The following is a 22,324-nucleotide window of genomic DNA, read 5'->3' as shown; positions in this document are numbered from 1 at the left end:
AAGTCTCCCTTTAATATTTAACACATGATATGATGAGACACTAAGTGACAGTGAATTCATTTCATGTCGTTACTCTTCATCCAACCTTTTTTACTCTAATTCAATGTCACCAAACAACTATTTTATCAGGGCGTCCAGAAAACTTCTCACTCTGGTCTGTTCATCATAGTTTTAATATTTGACACATGATATTGATGGGACGTTAAGTGACAGTGAATTCGTTTCATGTCGTTACTCTTCATCCAGTTGTACCTCTCACTCTGGTCTATTCATCATAGTTTTAATATTTGACACATGATATTGATGGGACGTTAAGTGACAGTGAATTCGTTTCATGTCGTCACTCTTCATCCAGCCTTTTTTAGTCTAATATAATGTTACTAAACAACTATTTTATCTGGGTGTCCAGAAGAAAGAATTTCCCAAGTCAAAATTAGGTAACGATAGACTCAAGTTCAATGGAATTTGGATCCTCGTCGAATCCTTTTTTTGAGGATCTTGGGGGTCAGTAAATCGTGTCCATTTATCGTACATCGTGCGGTCAGAAATCATTTTAATTTTTTTTTATTAAAATTAAAACAAACAGTACCTGACAAAAATTGATCACATGATATACGATGAACGGACACGATTCACGGATCTCCAGGATCCTCACAAAGAGAATTCGGAGAGGATCCTGTTGGAGTTCAATGAATCTAGAAGGCTTTTTAGTCAAAATGGTCTCTGAAATGCATAACACATAACTTTGGTCCCTGAGAATTAAAATCAATAGAAGTGGTCCCTGAAATTGTCCACCACCCATTATTTTGGTATTTCCGTTAAAAAACTTCGTTAAGTTGAGGGTATAACACATAACTTTGGTCTCTGAGATTTGCATAACACATAATTTTAGTCCATGAGATTTGCATAACACATAATTTTGGTCCCTGAGATTGTCTACCATCCATCAACCACTTAACGGAATTTTTTAATGGAATGACCAAAATAATGGATGGTGGATAATTTCAAAGACCATTTCTATTAATTTTAATTTTAAATTTAAAGAACTAAAATGATGTGTTATGAAAATCTCAGAATCATTTTGGCTAAAAAGCCAACCTAAAATTCGCTCGACTATGATGGGATGGGGCTTGTACGAAGAGATGACTACAGTAGGGTTAAAATTCAACTTTTGTGTTGCTTAGTAGACTTTGTTGCTTTCACTTCTTGTCTCTATTTATTATTTTTTGACAATTGGGGGCCTTTGGGAAATATGAATCCAATCCATAGATTAATCATGAGTGCACTGACCTTAGCACCTTCAAACTCTTGAGGATTTGGAAATTTGATTGGAGTACTTATCTAGGATTAAAAATATATCCAAGGTAGAATGATTAGACATTGAGGTCCTAAGGGTGAAATCCATCATCTCTTTAATTATGCATTTGAACCCTTTTTATCAATTCTTCTTTACAAATTAGCATGACCCTAAGGTGCATGAATACCTACCAAATGTTGACATAAATCTTTCTACAATTCTCATCACGATTAATGTAACAACTCAAGTATAAAAGTAGTTGTCTCATCACTCGATTCAGCGTAAGTTATTTTTTTCTCTTATGGTGGGCTTATGATGTCAGCATAGACCTATGCTCCCGATACCTTTAAAATGTGTAATATACATAAATATATAAGGGGGCAAATCCGTGGCATCATATTTTTTACACAAGATTTGACACAAATATTAGACCATTAGATTAGCTCACTTTTATTTAAAAAATACATTGCTTAGATATTATATGGTGCTCTGGTTATTCTTCAAGTTTCGCAACCCTTGATGAGAAGGAAACTTGTTACACGCCTATATTGAATAGGGAAATCATGTATGGCTGAACACCACTGAGAAAAGAAGAAAAATTCTTACCGCCGCTGCCGCCGCCACCAAGTAAAGGGGTTTTGGGTTTGGGTTTGTTTCTTAAAATTGAAAATAAATACTAGGCTGCAACTCTACGACGACCACACCACATCTGGTAATTCTTAACAACAAAATTAGGTGGACTAGTACAATTAAATAGTAACAAGTCCTTGAAGAATTTCAACACAAGTCATAAGCAAAGAGAGAATTCCAAACCAAAAAATGTATGAGATCGAGCAGACCGTTAAAGGGAAAAAAAAGAGAGAATTAAACATGGAAATTGTTATTGGCACTCTTAAAATCTCATTTGGCACTCCAAACTTTCTAAAACTAGAAGAAAAAAAAAACACTTATGAGGAGTGTAGAATGAGATTTTTGAAGTCCTAATAATAGTTCCCTTAAACATAATTAATACAAATAATTGAGAAATTATAATTCAAAGTTCAATTTTTATTTCTAATATACATTTGTTTGATAAAATTAATTGACATGTCAGATTATATCTCAACCATTAAAAATGAGTTGATCTAATAATAAGTTTGTGCCAAAAATCTTGCGTAATATATATATATATATATATATATGTATATGTATTTATTTTTTGTATAATAATAATGAGAAAGCAAGGAAAAAGTATAGGGATCTAAAATAAAGGAACTTAGCAAGTGGCTATTTACCGCAACAATGGAGAGAGTGTTGCCCTTGCACTACGGCGTAGGTTCGAACCTCGTCAATCTCTAATCTAAAAAACCTCGTCAATCTCTAATCTAACAAATCTATCATGTGAAGAAAAAAAAAATTTAAAGGACCTTGTTAGTGAAATAAATTGTCTTCTCTGGGTTGTCAAATTTGGAATGAACTCAGGAATTACAGGAAACATCAATAATAGTGACGTTCGGAAAGCCATTGACGTTGACGCCGACTACAATCAGGCCATGGCTGAAAGAGAGACGGGAGGGGACGAGGGAGTTTGGAGAAAGCAGCAGCATGCTCAATTCGATCAGGCCATGGCTGGAAGTAAGTTTCTAAAAGACGTTAGGCGCTAATCAGGCGGCGAGTTGGTGCTTAAGGACTAATTGGGATAGTCGCGCCTAGTGCCTAGACGAGGCCTAAACGCGGTGGTTGCAAAGTCAAATTATGATACAGACGTTTTAATGGGGGCTCTCAGGTCTTGCCTTGTTGGTATGAGTGTTGTCAAATAATAATGGACCACTGCAAAAACATTACACTTTTACCTTTTCTTTTCTGTCTACTGCTGCAAGCATTCTTTGTCGTAATTTCTTACAAATTCTATAATTATTTTGCACATTGCCAATTGTATTTATAATGACCTCAAGCATACAACTTATGTCGTAAGAAAACACTGTCTAAATCGTTAAATCTTAAAATTTATACAAACATGTATGTCATACGAACCTTGTCTAATCTTCGTACTCGAATGGCGAACAATCGACTTCTAAAAATTTCAATGTCATTCTTATGTGCAATGTTATCCATTCTCTGTGCAAGCAATAACAAACTGGTATGGGTTCAACGCTTGAATACTACACACGTTTTAGCTGTTAGAACTTAAATCTTCGATTTTTAATCTCAATCATTCATTTTTTTTGTACCACCCAATGCTACGTACCATTGAAGCAAACTTGTTAACAATAATAGTGCTTCTTTCTGTCTAAAACTATTTGGTTCTATAACAAACTGATTTCTAAGCCTCCTTGAGTTGATCAAACTGTGCTGAAGGAAATGCTGCCTTAAAACTCCAAGCTACAGGTCAGGTTTCTTAGGTACAGAATCACATATAAATAAATTCTTGAAGAAAATTATGCATTTAACACAAGTCCTTAATTCCTTTCACTAGAATATGACGACGACTACTTCCAGCAGGAAAAAAAAATCCTCAGAGTCATGGTTCTTACACCGTCAATCTACAGATCCTTTCAACGTTATGCAATTGTACAATGACAGGATTCGAGAGATCACTAAGAACGCGAGATACATCAACTTCTGGCAATTCTGTGAAGTGCTTGCTTGATTGTGCCCGTTGATGCAATACTCGTCCCCCTGAACTGCAAATTAAGAAGAAAACGATGGTTAGTTATTTGCAGTAGGCCTCCAGGAACCCGAGTGTATCACATAATGGTGAATTGTTCCCTTAAACCACTGAAAAATGTAATGATAGACCATATTCTTCATGTAACTAAAATTTCATACCCTGGATTTAATGGTCAGGGAAAGAATCCCATCTGCGGTGGATGATTGAACTGAGTGAGTATCTAAATGAAGCCGGCTTGTGGTATCCATGATCTCTAGCAACACTCCTTCCCTCCAAGGAAACTTCATCTCTATTAGAACATCCTTGTTGGTCATATTCACTGTAATATTGTCACTTGAACTGTTCTTCGATACAATGTGATTGATTTCTGGTTCTGTTTCATCCATGTCACTGGCCTTCCTCTTATAAACTATGGGCTTCTTCCCGTTGCTAATTTTGGTGTTGCAACAGTTGTCAGATGTTCTTTCAACTGTATCTTGGAGTTTCCTCTTGATTTTTGCTTCTGAATCTGTTGGTTCCCGTAACGATTCCAACTCTTCAACCCTTTTCTCAAGATCTTTCAAATACTCTATTGCATCATCTAATATGGATACTTTGTCCTCCTGTGTAAACAAAGTCGAAAAACAAATTACTTTGCATTTGATGTCAGTAAACAAAATCTTAAATGGAGTTTTACCTACCTTGCTAACTGAGGGAACCATTGATTTCAAAATGCAAAATCTTTCATTCAGTTTTTCCCTTCGCCTCCTCTCAGATAATGCATGGTTCGTACCAATTTCATCGGCCTCTGGTCTCCAAACTCCATTTACATTGCTTTTATCTGCTGGGGACACTAGCACACAATCAACATGCATCTGAGGAACTTCAAACAAAATCTTCTTCAGTAGTTTTTGTGGTGTTCCACTTCTTTGTGTCCAACATTTTACAAACCACCCTCTCTTCCAACTGGCAAAGCTGGATTCCTGATGAGAATTCCGGAAGTGTGGCCCTAAAACCAATTGGTGTGAGCTCTTTAAAAGGGCAGAAAGAACACTTTGATACTGCAAGTCATTGCCTTGAGTTTCCGAAGAGGTCATTTTTGTGTTATTGCACTCTTTAAGTTCATGCGGACAGTGATCATTTACCTTCTCAGTCTTAGGACCGAAGAGGACCTTTTCTGGGTACACCAAAGTCTGAGATATACAATCACTGGAATCCATGGAATGATGCACAAAATTACTTATCTCGTCGTCCATAAACTGCCAGCTTTGCACTTGAGAGGCTCCCCTGTTCATCCCTTCAGCGATGAATGAATCATCAACTGGTTGATTCGGACGACCCAAACAATTTGAACTGTCATCGGGTGAAGTCACATCCATTTCTTGGCATCCTACAACAGGAATGAATTTGGTGTCAACCACATCATCATCAAGCACGGCGCAGGCAAGATCATTGTCGTTTCTTGTGCTTCCTGCACTAGGATTGGTTCTCTTGGAAGCTATTATTGGATACGGAGCCTCCAAGAAAGATGTTTTAACATGCTGAATGAGACTAGGGTCCTCCAGAACCTACAAAAAGAATGCAAAAATATGCAGTGGATCAGAATTCGGAAACAATATGTAATTCTAATTGAATATACCTGAGGCAGGATTCTAAAGCAATAATACCTACCAGCTCAGTCACACCGATCTCGATCACTCCTCCCAAAAAAGGAAAGCATACAACAGTCTGGAAAGCAAATAAGAAAAACATGCTTAGATTAAGAAATCAGCTTTGTGCATTCATTCTGCCCAATATAATTGTATAATCTGCAGAAAACATTTTTTGACAATTCCGAATCTGCTGTCTGAAACTGTGGCGACATATACCAGAAAATTTATCTTATGCTTGTATCCGTACCTGAATGGATGCGCTCTGAGGGTGACAGGTACAAATCCAGGCATCGAAAGAAAACCAAACAGAAAACAGATGTTTTAGTTCTTCATTCTGAGCAAACTAGTCAAGTAACTTGAACCAGAAACCAATCATGATACTTATATAAATGAAGAAACAGAAAGCTACCTTTGCTAGTAGTGAACGAGAAAACACTTTACTATCCGCATAGTGAGCATTGCATAGCCAGGTAGGTTTACCATTTGCTAATGTTCTTCCAGGCAACCTGAAAAAGTTTAGGGAAGAGCATTGTAAGTTATAAGAACTATGAAGACATGAATACAACAACAACAACAACAAAGCCTTTTCCCACTAAGTGGGGTCGGCTATATGAAGACATGAATGTAGAACAAAATATATTCTGTCTTTTACAAAATACAGTGCTTATTGTGTAGCCAAATCGAAATCTCTTTTCAAGCTTCAACTTCTAAAGTTCGCAATTGACGCTATGGTTGATCAATGAATATAATATCAGAATTGCCCTAAGATTCTATTTGAGTACAGAAGAATTGTGAAGAATAAAGTTACCCTTGGCCAATGTTGAAGACGAACGACATACAAACTAGGTAATACCACTCAGTATCAGCGAGATCTTCGGGTGATAATGATGCTGAAGGCCTTCTAGCCTGCGGACTTGCTTCACCCGCTGAGAGGGACTCATAAAGTTCTCTCAGTTGCTCACTCCTTTGCAAACCCATTTGGTCAGCATTGAGTTCTATGGCTTGAACTGTTTTTCTGGTCTTTATATCTCCATTGTAGTACCCATCACCCCACTCTAACACCCTACAAAGTTAAACATTGCAATTCGTAATGCAGATAAGATAAGGACAATGCCATAATATTTTAAGAGATTTATATATCAGAGAGTGAATGGATTAGCCTTAATCTGAAGGGTTTAGTCTAATTATTTAATCAACGTCAATTTTATTTGAGGAAGTTTCAAATCCTGCTGATAATGCAGAAGAACAGGAGTTCTTTGAACTGAGAATAACAAAACCAAGACAACAAAAAGATGGGGGGAAAAGTTGCAGAAAATTAGAAATTCAAAACACAAACACACCCAACAACAACAAACAACAAAGATTTTCTGGGAAATTTTGTACAAAAATTAGAACTTTTTTTTTCCTTCTGGAGGCCAAAATACATACATAGTATTAGTTCAACTAACCCAAGTTGAAAATAAGGTGAAAAATCAGTACCCTGGTTGCCTGGCTGAAATGGACCAGAAGATTCCATAGCTCCACTGGATGCTTCTCACAGCAAGCGCAAGCTGTTTTCTCAGGTTCTCTGGCACCGCCATATCCAAAGCTTTAAACTTTGAGTCTTTGACTTTGGAAATTGAAACAAAAGCCACTCAATCACCACCAGATATAGATAAAATCTTCCTTTGATTTACTCACTTCCGAGCAGCAGAACCCAAATCTCGGTTTCTACTCTTTTGTCAAAAAACTTCCCCAGAAAACTCAGAAGACCTGCTGTTTTTAGCTCAAATACAGGCTGCTATTTCTCAAACACCAAAAACCCAGATGGGGTTTGACTCTCAGAGGCAGCAGCATGATCTTACTGAAGCAGAAACAGCCTCCAAGATTGGAAATTTCAGAGAAAATTTGGTTCTAAAATGGTAGTCCGTAGAGGAAAGAGAAGCAGGTAATGCTTAGTATTATCAAAAATACAAAAAAAAAAAAAAAAACCTAGTTAATAGAAAGTAAAGGCCATCACTTGGACCTGTAGTGAATGAGTTTCCCTTTTTGAACAGAATCACAACACTCACTTTCATGAAATTACACAAAAAACACAAAAGGAAAGCAAACAATATCTTAGCTCTTTTTTTTTTTTTTTTCTACTGTAAAAAGAGCTACAAGCTAACTGTTATAGAAAACCAGCAATAAGAGGTGGGGGCAGCAGGAGCAGCAGCAGCAACACCGTGAAGCTTTTAACACCAACACAAAATTAATAGGTTAATAAAACCCAACAATTAATGATCTGGGTTTTTTTTATCACCGCCAAAACTGAAATATTTTGGGCCTACAAACACAAAACAAAGAGCCAAAACACCAACTTTCCCAATCTGTGCTATCTTTTTTCACCACAAAAAAAACTCAAAATCCAAACTTGTCAAAACTGGGAAAACGGGTAGGAAATGATTGCCCCAGTTTCCCCTGCATTGCTTACTCTCATGGATTTTATGAGCAAAACCCAAAAGAGCACAGATTGATTATGGGATGGCAAGAGAGAGGGATTCTGTTGGGAATTCTATTTGACCCAAATTACATGGAAATGCAGAGAGAGAGGGAGACAGAAAAGAGACGCAGTAGTTTGGTACAGCAAGCACTGGTCACATGAACAAGTGCACAATCGCTGTTAGCAGGCGTCGTATGTGCTTAATGGTGGGATTTGGTGAGGAATTATAAACAAAAAACCAAGACTAATTATTGTCTCCCTTGCCTTGCTTTTTTTTCTTTTTAGTTTTTATTTAGTTCTTTTTCTTTTTTTATTTTGTTTTAGACCATCTCCAATCCTTGGGCTAAAAGCCAAATTTTTTAGCCCGGAAAATTTAGCTTTTAGCCCAGAAACATCTTTTCTGCTCCAACTCTTCTACCCTAAAATTTTAGCCCGGAATTATTAAAAAATGAAATTAGCCTAAATTTTTTTCTTAAATCAATTTTTTTTTAAAATAAATATGTAGATTATTGTAAATTAATTTTATGAACATTTTAATCTAAAAAAATTTAAATTCCGATAAACATTTCGCATTTAGCCCGGGGGGAAAGCTGGGGGGTATTTGGCCCAGAAATAGTATTTGGCATTTAGCCTAACATTTTAGCATGGGTTGGAGAGTGTTTGGGGGGGGGGTAATTTGGCTTTTAGCCCAGAGTTGGAGATGGTCTCAATGTCAAAATCTATTTTTATCTGTTCAAAATCTATTTTTATGGAGACGCACGATACCTATTATTTGAGTGCAATTCTTGTCTAGTAGTTACGATTGAGGTATTTTCGATGTCGTAATCATATAAAGATTACTTTTAAAAGAGTAAGAGTAAACTGTCGTTTGGCTCCTTCAACTATTATTACAGTTATAATTGACTCAATGAACTATTTTTTTAGTAACTTTCTGAAATATTTAAAATCAGCCAATTCACTGTTAGATTTGATGAAATTTTATCCTCTTCTCCATCAAATACCGGCACGACTTACCCTCAATAGTGAATCACATGTGTTAGGGCTAAAAAAAGAATTTCACCATGGAGCCCAATTCTATTTTGAAGCCTAATCGTTGTGTGTTTGTTGCAAACCAAGCTTAAGTTCATGCATAAAGTGCAAAACGAAGGGCGTGCATTCACAATCATACCACGCCAACAAACACAAATAATTTATAGTTTGGACATTCAAAAAATCATGCTAAGACCATAGGAATCACGCATATTGATTAAGCTATGTTGTAGTACTATTATATTAATACTTTTATTCATACCACACCAAGCACACGACATGCTTAAGTAGGCCTAAGCCATGTAATGGGCTTGCCAAATAGGTTGCAGTGTGGATGGTTACGAAGTTCACTGGGCCCACATGGAATTAAAGTGTGAAGGTTTTGAACTGCTAGGGAGCACCAAAAATCCAAGCATATAACTTTAATTTCACGTGGGAAGGCTGTGAAAAAAAGCCATTACCCTTTGCCTTACAAACCAACAAAACACTCCAGGAACCAACCTAAAACTTAATAAGTTGACTATTATCACGTTTTGACCTAGAGAACTCACACCTCACTTTAATGTGCAAAAGGAAAGAGCTAAACACAAATTTCCTGTAACAGATAACAATAGAACATGTGTACAAAGTAAATTTGTAGGGTTACAATCTTTGTTTACAAGTTTCCTCTAATTCGATCTCCAAAAAATATGTTGATGTGTAGGTTATCGATCCAAGGGTTGCAATGACTCGATCTTAGATGAACAGTTACCGCGAGGTTTTGGCTCTTGGCGATTTGAAGGATCGGCACAGGTAGTAATGCTTGATGATTCTTCAAAGGTTTGATGAGGAACACAAAGAACTTTCTGAATTCTTCTAAGTGTTTTGGGGATTTGGGTGCTTGAGCTTTTGGCTATGTCTGGGTTCTTGAATGATTTCTGGATCTCTTTCATTTGCCTTGGGGTCTTGTATTTATAGACTTTCTGAGCCTTGCCTACGGATGGATTTGGACTTGATTTTTTGTTTGGTTCGTGATTTATTTCCAACAATCAATCAATAAATCAATTATTTAATTTAAATAAATCAAATAATCAATCTTGCCCAATTTGACATTTCTATTTGCTTTAATTTAAATTAATTAATTTGTTTAATCTAAATTAAAATCAAATATTAATTTCCGCCAATTGTTGACATGTATCTTTGATGACTTGTCTGGTCTCGATGAGTCGTATGCCATGTAAGCCCCTTGCATGCCATGTAGGCCCTCACATGCCAAAATTTAATGTGTTTGGTGATAATTTCCATGCCAAAATTCAAACAGGTTTGGTTTCGAAGCCTGGGTATTAGAGTAGATACGGGTAATCGTTTGCCACTGATGTCTTGGTTGGAGAATATTTCCATGTTTTTCCCTTCAAACGGGTTTGAATTTTGCTTGATGCTGCTATGGTCTATTTGGAAGCATATGAATGATGTGATTTTGAATGGTATATCGTTACAACCGTATGAAGTGGTGATTCGAACAGAGGGTTGGATGCACGAGTTCCACCAATGGGATAAGACGGGGGGACAGAAGGTTGGTATAGTGGTTCAGAAGTGGAACAAACCAGGCGAGGGTTAGCTCAAATGTAATTTTGATGGGGCTTGGAGTCAGAATAGGCATCGGTGAGGTTTCAGAGTTGTAATAAAAAAACCATGGAGGGAATTTTGTGGCGGCTGCTGTAGGTCCTTTTGAGAAACTGTCATCTGCTGTCCACGTGGAGTTATTGGCTGCATAGCAGGCAGTGCTCTCGGTTACAAGATTGTCAAATTATATTTGAAGGGGATGCGAGTTTGGTGATGGCTGCTATGAAGGGGCAGGGGGACGATTCTTCCCTTCTTGGACCAATTGTCAACGACTTGAGAAGTTTTCTTGCAGGAATGCCGCACTCGAAGATCAGCCATGTTCAACGGGAAGGAAATGGGGTGGCGCATCGTCTTGCTAGGATGGGTCTTAGTAGCTTTCAGGAGGTAGTGTGGTTTGAGGAACCTCCGGACTTGATTCAGGATATATTAGTTGAGAAGGGATTGTAATTGTTTCTTTTCTTCATGTTGATTGTTCATTTGAGGATAGGTTTCAGTTTGTGAAGGCGCTCTTTTCCTTAGACCTAGTTGAAAGCCTCAACAAGGTTTTTATCGAGGCCAGTGAGCACACTACCCTCAGTATGTACATATTCTTTGTTTGCTTAATGGATATCGTACTTTGCTTCAAAAAAAAAAATTTATGTTCATCGAATTTGCATGTCTACATTACTATTCTAAGCTCACACAAGAAAATGAGGGAGAAAACAAAAAAGAACGTGGACAAAGATGGTGTAGGAAAAGAAGAATCAAGGGTAGTCTGTTTAAGTGAATGATTTGAGACCTGAGCAGTGGGTAAGAGAATTAAAGTGAATAGATTGTGTTATCATAGATGAACTCTAGATGGGTGTATTTGTACCGTGGGAGAGGGATCTTTTTAGGATAAAATCCTAGTTCTAAGCTGGGAGGATATTTAGTAAGTAGGAGTTGTGATTACTTGAGGCGCATGCTTAACCCTAGATTGTAGGGACTCCAAGAATTATAGGATCTAATTGTGTCTGTATCCGGATCAGATCGAATGCCTTGGAGAACAAGCATGGTTATCCAGCGGAGTCGCTAAGACTCCGCCTATTGCCCTAGAGTATAGTGATGGTGGCGCCCTACTCTGTCTGATACAACTTCGCCTAGAGTTGGTGAGTCCATGATCGGACTTCTGAAATTACATAATTTGAATCAGCCTTACTCTACGTCGTGCTCCTGCCACGTGTCACCACCAGAAAACATGCACCGTCGTGGGCCATCATTTTACTCGCCGCCCTAGTTCCGCAAGTAGACATCATACTCACCGGAGCCAAAGCCAAACCCATGCGCTGATGTGGTAGGAATTTAAAGGGCTTAATAGGATATACCTTCTCTGGTAAGAAATGCCATCAAACTTAACGGAACAGTGATCATTGCCGTTAAGTTTAATGGTGACGGCAGCCTTTCGCTATCGACCGTCGCCGAAAATTGGAAAAACCCCAGAAAATGGTTAAAGGGGTCTTTTGAGCTTGAATTCAACCAAAAACCATACAAATTTCACAAAAATTAGTCCCATAAGGTTTCGAGACTTACCCAAAACTAATTTAAAAGGAGGAGAGGTCGAATCCACCTCGAAATTGGGAGCAAAGTGCATGCATGTCAAATCTTAGTGATCCTCAACTAAAATTCACATGCAAAAGAATATCTAAGTACCTGAGATTGGTTAAAGTTGAGCACAAGCTCTAGAATTCACAAACTAGCCGGAGTTTGCTCAGAGAAGATGACTGAAAAATGTGCTTATACACCGAGAAACATGCAGAGATTTAGAATACGAAAATTGGGCTTAAACCTCACCAATTTCAGTTCCCAACGAATGATTAACAAAATGAAGGCACTATAGACCCAAACTGACCTCAAACTCGATGACATTCTCGCCAGAATTCAAAGTCGAAGCTGGACATGCATATCCATAATATAATATGGCTGAAAACACGGATTCAAGCTTAAATCCAACACAACATTCATTTCTAGCACCAATATAAGCCCAGAAATTGAAGAGGAAGAAAAAATCTCACCTGAGACAGCGAATTAGAGCTCGAAGCTCTTGGGTCCCATGGTAGGTCACTGCCTAGTGCTCCGATGGCACATGCATGGGCATAGATATGTTCCTCTCATCCCAAGGATTAAGGTTTCATGATTTTGGAATCCGATTTACTTCAATTTCGAAGAGTAAGAATGACGAGAGCTCTCGGAGCTCTAGAGAGAGAGTGAGAGACTTGAGAGTTAAAGAGAGAGATAGGGGTTCGCATGAATGAGGATAGAGAGACAGACGGAGTGGGTATAATCCCACTTAAAATAGTTTTAAGTGAAATTATGATTTTGCCCCTACATATATTTTAATTCACAAATAGGCCCTCGAGATCTCGATTCGTAAATTATTTTTTACGTTAAAATAAAGTACCAGAACATAACTATGAAACTTAAGAAAGTATAAAGTTAATAACCTCGTGTCGTGGCTCGAAAATTTATTAGGGCACCCACTCAAGGGCAAAATGGTATTTCACATGTCTCAAGAATAAAATATAATATTTTACAGAATAGGTTGTAACATCGTTGTTCAAAGCTTAACTCATCTGCTTCTAAAGAAATACAAGACTAGAAAGTTTTTTCACTCTATACTCTATGAAAGGAGCTTAACTAATTAAACTGAAGCTTCAAATGTGACTACTAATGAAAGAACTAGAACAGTCTAAAAATGTCATGTGCCCGAACTCCTCCCTTGTAAAAGTGACAAGGGACGAACTGTGTTCCTAAGAGTTTAGAATGACGTTTTTTGAAATAAGTAGACATTGTTGTCAATTACTTAATTAACAAAATTGCAGGCCCTTTTAAGAAAAATAAATACATAGACAGTTTCAAATATTATTCAATTATTAATGGTGTCCATGTACATATAAACTTGTAATAAAAATTCATGTTCACGATTTGATTCCTTGACATTACGTACTCGTTGATGGTGTACGGACGAGAGCCTCATGGAATCATGTTCCATGTGTATTTACCTGCGAAGGGGACAACAACATAATACAATTTTTTGTCACCTAAACGTTGTCCTTGGTCTGTCTTCACGTTTTGCCTTTCTTATGTAAACTAATGAGCTTTTAACATCAATATTGTTTATCAATATTGCTTCACAACTTACAAAGTTGAAACTGACAAGTATATATGCCCGTTATTAGAGCTGTTGCTGCCGAGGCAACATAACAAAACTCAAACTCCTCTTTAGACCTAGCAATGCTTATAGAGGATTTAGTCCATTAAGAGCATTCCCAATGAGGGATTTTATATAGGGTTAAAAAAGTGGTGGATATAGTCCAATTTAGAGTTCCAAATATTCTTTGGGGCTCTAAAAAAGAATCTCTCTCAATGAGAGCCTATATATCTTTCGGACTCTATATGGGGCTATATATTTTATTTATGTAGTAATTTGATTACGCGGTAAATTTATTTTTGTCTTAACTTTTCTTAACTTGATTTTTGGACATGTTATCTTAAATTTTAATTTATGAACTTTTTAACCTTAAAAAATTCAAATTATGATAAAGTTAGATTTCATCACTTATGCACTATTGTAGGCTCTCCTATCTCAATCTCGTCCATTGTTTTGTTTCTATGAAATCAAACAAGAAAGATTTCATTTCATAACAACTATTTGATCTGATTATATTATATCAATCTCATCCATTGATTTATTTCTTTGATTGACACATTCTCCGAAGTCAAACAAGATTTTCATTTCGTAACAACAATTGGATTGGATCATCTTATCACAATTTTGTTATGTTATTTGTTTATATTTTCGGTTTAGGTCACTAAACTACCAATGTTAAATTTCATCACTTTTATATGAAATTTTCAATCAAGAAAATTGAACACAAAGCACTATGGTTTTTTCTAATCAATCACACAAAAAATAGTCATTGTTTGTATATGTTTTCTTAATCAAACAAATGGTTGAAAAAAAAACCTTGAAATCCTAAACGGTTGAAAAATAAACCCATAAAATCATGTTTTGGAATTAAAAATAAGGCTCACCCATTTCTAAACTAAAAAACAAACAAAAAACCAAGATTGGGCCCCCAATTTGGTGTGGGTCCCCCTACTTGTTGGGGCTAGATGTAGCATAATTTTTTGCTACCCAAAGATTGAAGTTGCTAGCTCATATGGTGGATGTAATTGAAATTGGTATCATGTGGAATAACCTGTAATTTAAAATCTATATACGTGCTTGTCTGACTAGTCAGCAACACTCATTAACTAAGATCAAATATGTTATTTTACTCTAACAACGGAAGTAGTCAATTCAAGGCTCAGTTTACTGAAGTGTTCCTAGTTAACTAAGATCCAGTTCAGTGCATATTATAACTTTGACAATCTTAGTTGTATGAACTTATCTATTTGACAATAATGATGAACATATATCACAAACAAAGAGTAAGATAAGTAAACTTGAAAGGCGATAAACTGTACGAGATGTTTTTGGCCGGAAAAACCCACCTCTAGGTTAAAAAAACTTGGAACTCACCACTAAGTCCAATCCATTAGGTAAACAAAGGTTCACACAAAGAGCACACAAACTCAATTCCTAGATCCCTATCTATGGAGCAGCTTTACCTTTGTGCAACATTGCCTTACACAAGATGAACTCATTTGGTCTTCACGAAATGGCAGCTCATCTTGAGCTCTTCACCTTATGGCACCGATATCAACTTATGGAAATTATGTTATGATGAAGTTGATGCAATCGACCAATTAGATTCTCCAGTCTAACAGTTGAAGGAATAATCTAACTTGAATCCAAAAACTTGGTCTAAAACGAATTTAAAGCTTAAAACCAGACCAAGAAATTTATACAAAACCTTAAAACAATTCAACCCTAATATACAATGATTAGGTGTTTAATGTATGGACTTGGTTTTGTAGCTAGGATTCCATAAATGAAGAAGAGGCAAGCTCAAAGCTTTAAAGGCACTCTCTCTCTAAAATAAATTATGAACCCCCAAAGACAAAATGAAACCCTAGGGAACAAATATGCCCGAGTAAATTTGATTTTTCATCAGCCAACTTGTTCTAAGGACACTTTTCGATTGCAAAAGAAATCTACACATATCAATGGTCAGAAACTGACTACCATCAGAAAGGTGTCAGTCAGCCTATGTGTGCTGTCTTAATCTGTGTGCCTAAACAACTAGAAGTCACCGCACAAAACTAACTAGACAATTAACTTAGACAGAATGCAACATAAATAGAAAATATGAGATGAACATCCATGAACAAACATTTGACGTGAGGTGAGCCATGTCCTTGAATGTTTAAACCCAGTAGCAGCATCCCATAATTAGATAATGTAGTCTAGAACTAAATTGAGCATGTGGTACACAAATACAATATTTGATAAGGAAAGTCAAACACTTGAAACTAGACTTTACAATCTCCCTGTTTGGCTTTCTTTGACAAAATACCTCAAGCCTAGAACTAATTTCACTCCACGTCACTCAAGAGAATAGCCAAGGAATGAATCATGCATATGAACAACTCTTGACAAGAACAAGTGAAATTTATCAAGAGTAAAAAAAAGGCTTGCAAGATATGAAACACAACGAAAATCCCCCCCCCCCCCATTTTGTCATGGAAAGACAAAGACAAGGTGGAAAAACGCATAGAATAGTTAAATTTGTTGCAAAAACATAGGACACAAACAACAAGAACACATCGGATAAAGAATTTGTAATATATCATATGGATAAGCCCAAGCAAGGTGTAGCAACAATAAGACTAGCAACAAGTAAGCACAAAAAGATGCATGCGTTGTGATTTAACTCCCCCATAAATGATGCTTTTCATGAAAACACACTCCCCCATAATCCTAAATCATGACTTTATTTTACTGACGAGGGATAGTGACTTAACAGAAAACCGAAGATGTTCATTGAAACATAAATTTGGGCACAGGCATAGACAAATGTACCAAAACAACTGAAGGCAACTCATTAAAATGATAAAGATCAAGATAACACTTGAATCTTTGCACCAATAAACTACAGCTACAGAACAAGCCATGAAAAGGATAAGAAAAAACAGTTTGAATATCGATGCTCCGAATTGATAAGACAAGTGTTTGACAAAATAATATGCAATGCAATTCTCAAGAGATAACTTTTCAAGGGCATACAAAGACAGTAATACAGAGATGAACACTTGTTCATGATGCAATTGTGATGTGTCAAGGTAAGGGGATAGGATTGGTGATAGCAATTTTGAAATCATAGAACCAAGCACATAATCTCAAAAGCATTTCCAAAGTTAACCAAGCATTTAATAATCCATTGTCTTTAAGAAACATCACTTCCTACATAATATGAACATAGGACAAAAATATTCAACTCTTGGAAGCAAGGCTATACAACTTATTCAATTCATGTCACAAAGACCAATAGACTGTCGAAGATCTTCATACATTTGATTATCAAGGGCTTTAGTGAAGATGTCAGCTAGTTGTCTTTCAGTTGGCACAAAGGTTTAAGGTAATGATTTTACCTTCCACAAGATCTCCAATGAATGATGCTTTATATCTATATATTTTGTTCTAGAATGTTAAACAAGTTTCTTAGAGATATCAATAGCACTCATGTTATCACAATAAACAAGAAAAGTCAATTGAGAGATATCATAGTCACTGAGCATTTACTTCATCCATATCAGTTGAGTGCAACAACTCATGGCAGTTACATACTCTGCCTCACTAGTAGACAAAGAGACATAATTTTTCTTTTTGTTGTGTCAAACAACCAAATTGTTCTCAACAAATAAAGCTCCCCCATAAGTACTATTTCGATTATCAATGCATCTAGCCTAGTTGGCATGTTCAATATTCTTGGGCTTAATCTGGGAGACAAAGCAAACATTTGCAACTTCACCAGTTAGTTGTCTTCGAGTTCTAACGCCTTGGTCAACAGGACCCACAATCTTCAACTCGATGACCATAGGCCCGTTTTGGCTTATCCACAAACACAATACAAGAATCTTGATTTGAGCTAGATTGACTTTCTGTGTCACTTTCTGACCGCTCTCCTGACTGACCAAAAGCACCACCATTATCGTTCGAGGGATGAGAGAAGAAATCAACATTTTCAACATCAGGAGCAGAAGGAATAGCAGAGTCATCAACTTTGACATTTATGGACTCCATGATGGTTTTTGTTCGTAGGTTATAAACCCTATATTCCTTATGGGTGTTGGAGAATCCCTAGAAGATTCATTCATCACAATTAGTATCAAACTTGGCTAGGTGTTCTCGATCTCTCATAATATAGCAAGCACTTCCAAACACATCAGTGTCTGGCTTGAGAAACAGACGATTTGAAAAGTAGCATGCAATATTCATAGCTTCGGCCCAAAAGTGTTTTGCCAGATTCTTGCAATTTAGCATTACCCTAATCATCTTACACGATTTTTCCTTTCAATAACCCCAGTGGTAGGAGCCAAAAATTCATGTTTGATGCCGTTGGTTTAGCAGAATTCATCAAACAGAGCATTCTCAAATTTAATGAGATGATCAGTTCTGATTCTGACAAGAAAATTACGACAGGTTAGAGATTCATTTAGCATTACTTTATACACAGTGAGGAACTGTTGAAAAGTATTTGATTTTTCCATCAAGAAACACACTCAGGTATATCTAGAATAGTAATCCACAATTACCATAATATACTTCTTCCCTCTAATAGACAATGTTTGAATTGAACTAACAAGATCCATATGCATTAATTGTAGAGGCTTGGTAGTTACAATATTATTTAGTCTCTTGTGAGCCACTTTGGTATGCTTTCCCAGTTAACAAGATCCACAAACACATGAGTCAGAAATTGAAAGATGAGGTAAGCCTCTAACAGCCTCACGATTATACAATTTTTGAAGATCTTTAAAGTTGACATGACCAAGTCTTTTATGCCATAACACACTAACATCATCACAAGCTTTGCTGCACTTTGGGGAATCACCAATATTTGAAGCATCAAGAATGTAACAATTGTCTCCAAATCTGGGAAGAACTAGAATATTCTTTCCATGTTCGTCCACAATTCGACAACCTTTCTTAGAAAAGAAAACTTCAACAGCCACTTCATCACATAACTGGCTAATGCTAATGAGACTTGACTTCAACCCTTCTACATAACTAACATTCTTAAGTTGAGGAAGACCCAAAATATTAACACTACCATTTCCAGTGATTTGGGACTTGTCTCCACTACCAAAAATAATGCCACCGCCATTGAAAGCTGAAAGAGAGGAAAACATCTTTGCCCCCAGACATGTGACGAGAGCACCCACTATCAAGATACCATACATTTGGTTTGGTGGCAGAGAGAGCATTGAGAACAACAAGGCATTTGTTGGGGACTTTCTGAACCCATTTGGAGCAAGGCTTCACACTTTCCATGTTGGAGAACTGCATAAGTTGAGCAATTCTGTTGACTTCATAGACCAATCGATCCACTTGATTCTTCAAAGTATCATTCTTCCTAGAGTGAAGTTTCCTACACTTAGGACAAATATGGCCAATTCACCACAGTGATGACATGTGGGAATAAATCTAGACTTCGAGCTTGGATTGACTTTAGGTGCCATAGGAAAAGATTCTCTCACAAATCTTGATTTGGTACCTGTTGAACTTGAGCCATTTTCCACATAACCAATGCCATTTTTGTCACTATGAAGTTTCCCAAAACTCAGCATCTTGTCAAATGGTAAGTACAAATAACCTTGTCATTTTCCTCATTTAGCTCAAGTAGCTGTTTCCGATTAGCCTTATGATACAAAATATTATTTGCTTTCAACACATGAATTTGATTCATCAAGTTTTCTTGAGACTCCAGCAATTTTTGAACTTTAGCTTCAAGAACAGCAATAACATCATCTTTTTCCTCTTTATCATTGTAATGAAAATCCTTCTCATTCAGCTCCTCAATATGTGCCTCAAGATAACCAATATTTTCATCCAGTTCAGTTCTGACTAAAAGAAAAGACTTGTTTTCTTTCTGCAACTTGGAAACTTTCTTGGTCAGCTTAATCTTCTCCACTTTTCTAGCATAAATCTCATCAAATAAAGTATCATACTTAATGCATAACTCATCATAAGTAATCTTCTCATTGTCATTCAACACAAGATCATCATCACATGGAGAATTTCCTCTATTAGAGCAACAAAAGTAACAATTTTTTCTTTATCATTTGACGACTCATCAGAATGCATAGACCATTCACCTTCACTTTCACTCCAAGTAGCCATCATTGCTTTGTCCATTTTCTGACTAGATTCCTTGTTGTTTGTAAACTTAGCAGCACGATGTCCACTACCACCACAAGAAAAGCAGAGACCATATTCTCTTGAGGGAGATTTGTCATTTCTACTTGTAAATTTTCCTTGTTTTCTACCAAAAGTGAACTTTCTATGTGATTGGTGATTTGAGTTTATAGAGGACTCCCCAATATTTTTGAACTCACTTCTTTTATTGTTGAGAATCCTTCTAAATTGGTTGACAGGTAGGGCAAGATCATCTTCTGAGGTTTGTCCACATAAGTCACTTACACCCTCACTGTTCACAACACTTTGAAGGGCCACTTATTTTCTCTTCTTGGAGTCATTTTCATCCATATCAAGCTCCATGTCATAGGTGATAAGTTTCCTAACTAATTTTCTAAGTTTAATCACATTTAGGTCCTGAACTATTGAATGGAAGCCTTCTTTGCTTGAAATCTCTTGGGTAAGAATCTTAAAATCTTTTGAACAATGGTTGTTTCATCAATAGGTTTCCCTAACTCCAAGGCTTCATTTGTCAACATTTCAACTTTCTCATAAAAGGCGGAGAAGGTTTCAAACTCGAGCATTCTCAAATCTTCAAATTTTGAAAGAGTCATCTAGAGCTTTAGTTCTCTCACTTGTTTATCACCCTCATGAAGAATTCAGAATTTGTCCCAAGCTTGCTTGGCAATTGTGCAATATCGAACATGAGCAAACTGATTAGACGAAATGTCATAAACAATAGCATTCTTTGATTTCGTATTAACCATGGCCAAAGCAATTCTCCTTGAGTCCATTCACCTTTTGGCTTAACCACAGACTCTTCATTGACAAGCCTCGATGGAGACTTCCACTCAAGGGTAAGATAATCAACAGCTATAAGATCTTGAGCCTCAAGAAAGATTTGAAACTTCTCGTTCCAAGTAGCATAAATTGTACCATAAAAAAATGAAGGAGAGTTGCAAGATCCCGCAACACGATCATGATCTATGATGAGATTCCATCTACTACCAGTAGCTCCCAGAGATTACTCTATGTATATTTAGAGAAAAGATCTAATACCAATTGAAATTGGGCAATTTAAAATCTATATACGTGCTTGTCTGAGTAGTCAGCAATACTCATCAGCTAAGATCATATATGTTAGTTTACTCTAACAACGAAAGTAGTCAATTCAAGGCTCAGTTTACTGAAGTGTTCCTAGTTAACTAAGATCCAGTTTAGTGCACATTATAACTCTGACAATCTTAGTTGCATGGACTTATCTATTTGCTAATAATGATGAACATATATCACAAGAAAATAGTAAGATAAGTAAATTTGAAAAGCGATAAATTGCACGAGATGTTTTTGGCCAGAAAAACCCACCTTTGGGTTAAAAAACCGAAGACTCACCATTGAGTCTAATCCATTAGTGTAAACAAAGGTTCATACAAAAACCACACAAACTCAATTCTTAGATCCCTATCTATATAGCAGCTTTACCTTTGTGCAACCTTGCCTTACAACGAGATGAACTCATTTGGTTTTCACGAAGTGGCAGCTCCTCTTAAGCTCTTCACCTTGTGGCATCGATATCAACTTATGTAAATAATGTTGTGATGAAGTTGATGCAAATCTGAATTCAATCGACCAGTCAAATTCTCCAGTCAAACAATTGAAGGAAGAATCTAACTTGAATAAAAAAAACTTGGTCTAAAACGGATTTAAAGCTTAAAACTAGACCAAGAACTTTATGCAAAACCTTAAAACAATGCAACCTTAATATACAATGATTAGGTGTTTAATGCTTAAACTTGGTTTTGCAGCTAGGGTTCCTCAAATGAAGAAGAGGCAAGCTCAAAGTTTTGAAAGTACTCTCTCTCTAAAATAAATTTTGAACCCCCAAGTACAAAACGAAACCTTAGAAACAAATATACCCAAGGAAATCTGATTTTCCATCAACCAACTAGTCCCAATGACACTTGTCGACTGCAAAAGAAATCTAGGTAAATCAATGGCTAGAAACTGACTACCATAAAAAAGGTGTCAGTCATCCCATATGGGTTATCTTAATCTGTGTGCCTAGATAACTAGAACTCAGTGCGCTGATAGGAGCATATTTATGCGCCTTAGTTAGCTAGTTCTTATGCATTTTCGTTATGTTTTCTTAGTTAAAGTAGTCTTTTTAAGCTATTTTCATGTGTTTTCAGGTTTTAAGGGCATATTATACAAAGAGATGCAAATTGGAGCTTTTGGAGCAAAAGTGAGCTTGGATTAAATAAGCACATGCTTGGAACAAAAGGTTTGGATGAAATTGAAGATTTGAAGATTTGAGGATTCCTAGTCCAAGAAGGAG

General features: G+C 36.6%; 1 protein-coding gene across 1 annotated transcript; it reads right to left on the bottom strand.

Annotated features, from left to right (window-relative positions):
* Window positions 1–3,670: 3,670 nt before the first annotated feature.
* Window positions 3,671–8,244, bottom strand: LOC126600625 (transcription factor EGL1-like). The gene is made up of 8 exons (XM_050267222.1): window positions 7,058–8,244; window positions 6,387–6,641; window positions 5,988–6,084; window positions 5,826–5,840; window positions 5,598–5,654; window positions 4,628–5,494; window positions 4,106–4,549; window positions 3,671–3,960 (listed from the first exon to the last, which is right to left on the bottom strand). The coding sequence occupies exons 1-8, from the start codon at window positions 7,156–7,158 to the stop codon at window positions 3,892–3,894; spliced, it is 1,905 nt and encodes a 634-aa protein (XP_050123179.1). The 5' UTR covers window positions 7,159–8,244; the 3' UTR covers window positions 3,671–3,891.
* Between the last annotated feature and the right edge of the window lie 14,080 nt (window positions 8,245–22,324).

The sequence above is a fragment of the Malus sylvestris genome, chromosome 14 (genome assembly GCF_916048215.2).
Source record: "Malus sylvestris chromosome 14, drMalSylv7.2, whole genome shotgun sequence".
Taxonomy (NCBI): domain Eukaryota; kingdom Viridiplantae; phylum Streptophyta; class Magnoliopsida; order Rosales; family Rosaceae; genus Malus; species Malus sylvestris.
Note: the sequence above shows the minus strand (reverse complement) of the source record. Positions and strands in the feature narration are given on the sequence as shown.

Excerpts from the sequence above, each read along its gene's own strand:
- LOC126600625 (XM_050267222.1), bottom strand. The coding sequence starts at position 7,158 with ATGGCGGTGCCAGAGAACCTGAGAAAACAGCTTGCGCTTGCTGTGAGA. Across the intron at positions 6,642-7,057 it reads ATTTCAGCCAGGCAACCAGG|GGTGTTAGAGTGGGGTGATG; the intron begins GTACTGATTTTT and ends TTAACTTTGTAG. Across the intron at positions 4,550-4,627 it reads TGGTTCCCTCAGTTAGCAAG|GAGGACAAAGTATCCATATT; the intron begins GTAGGTAAAACT and ends TTGTTTACACAG.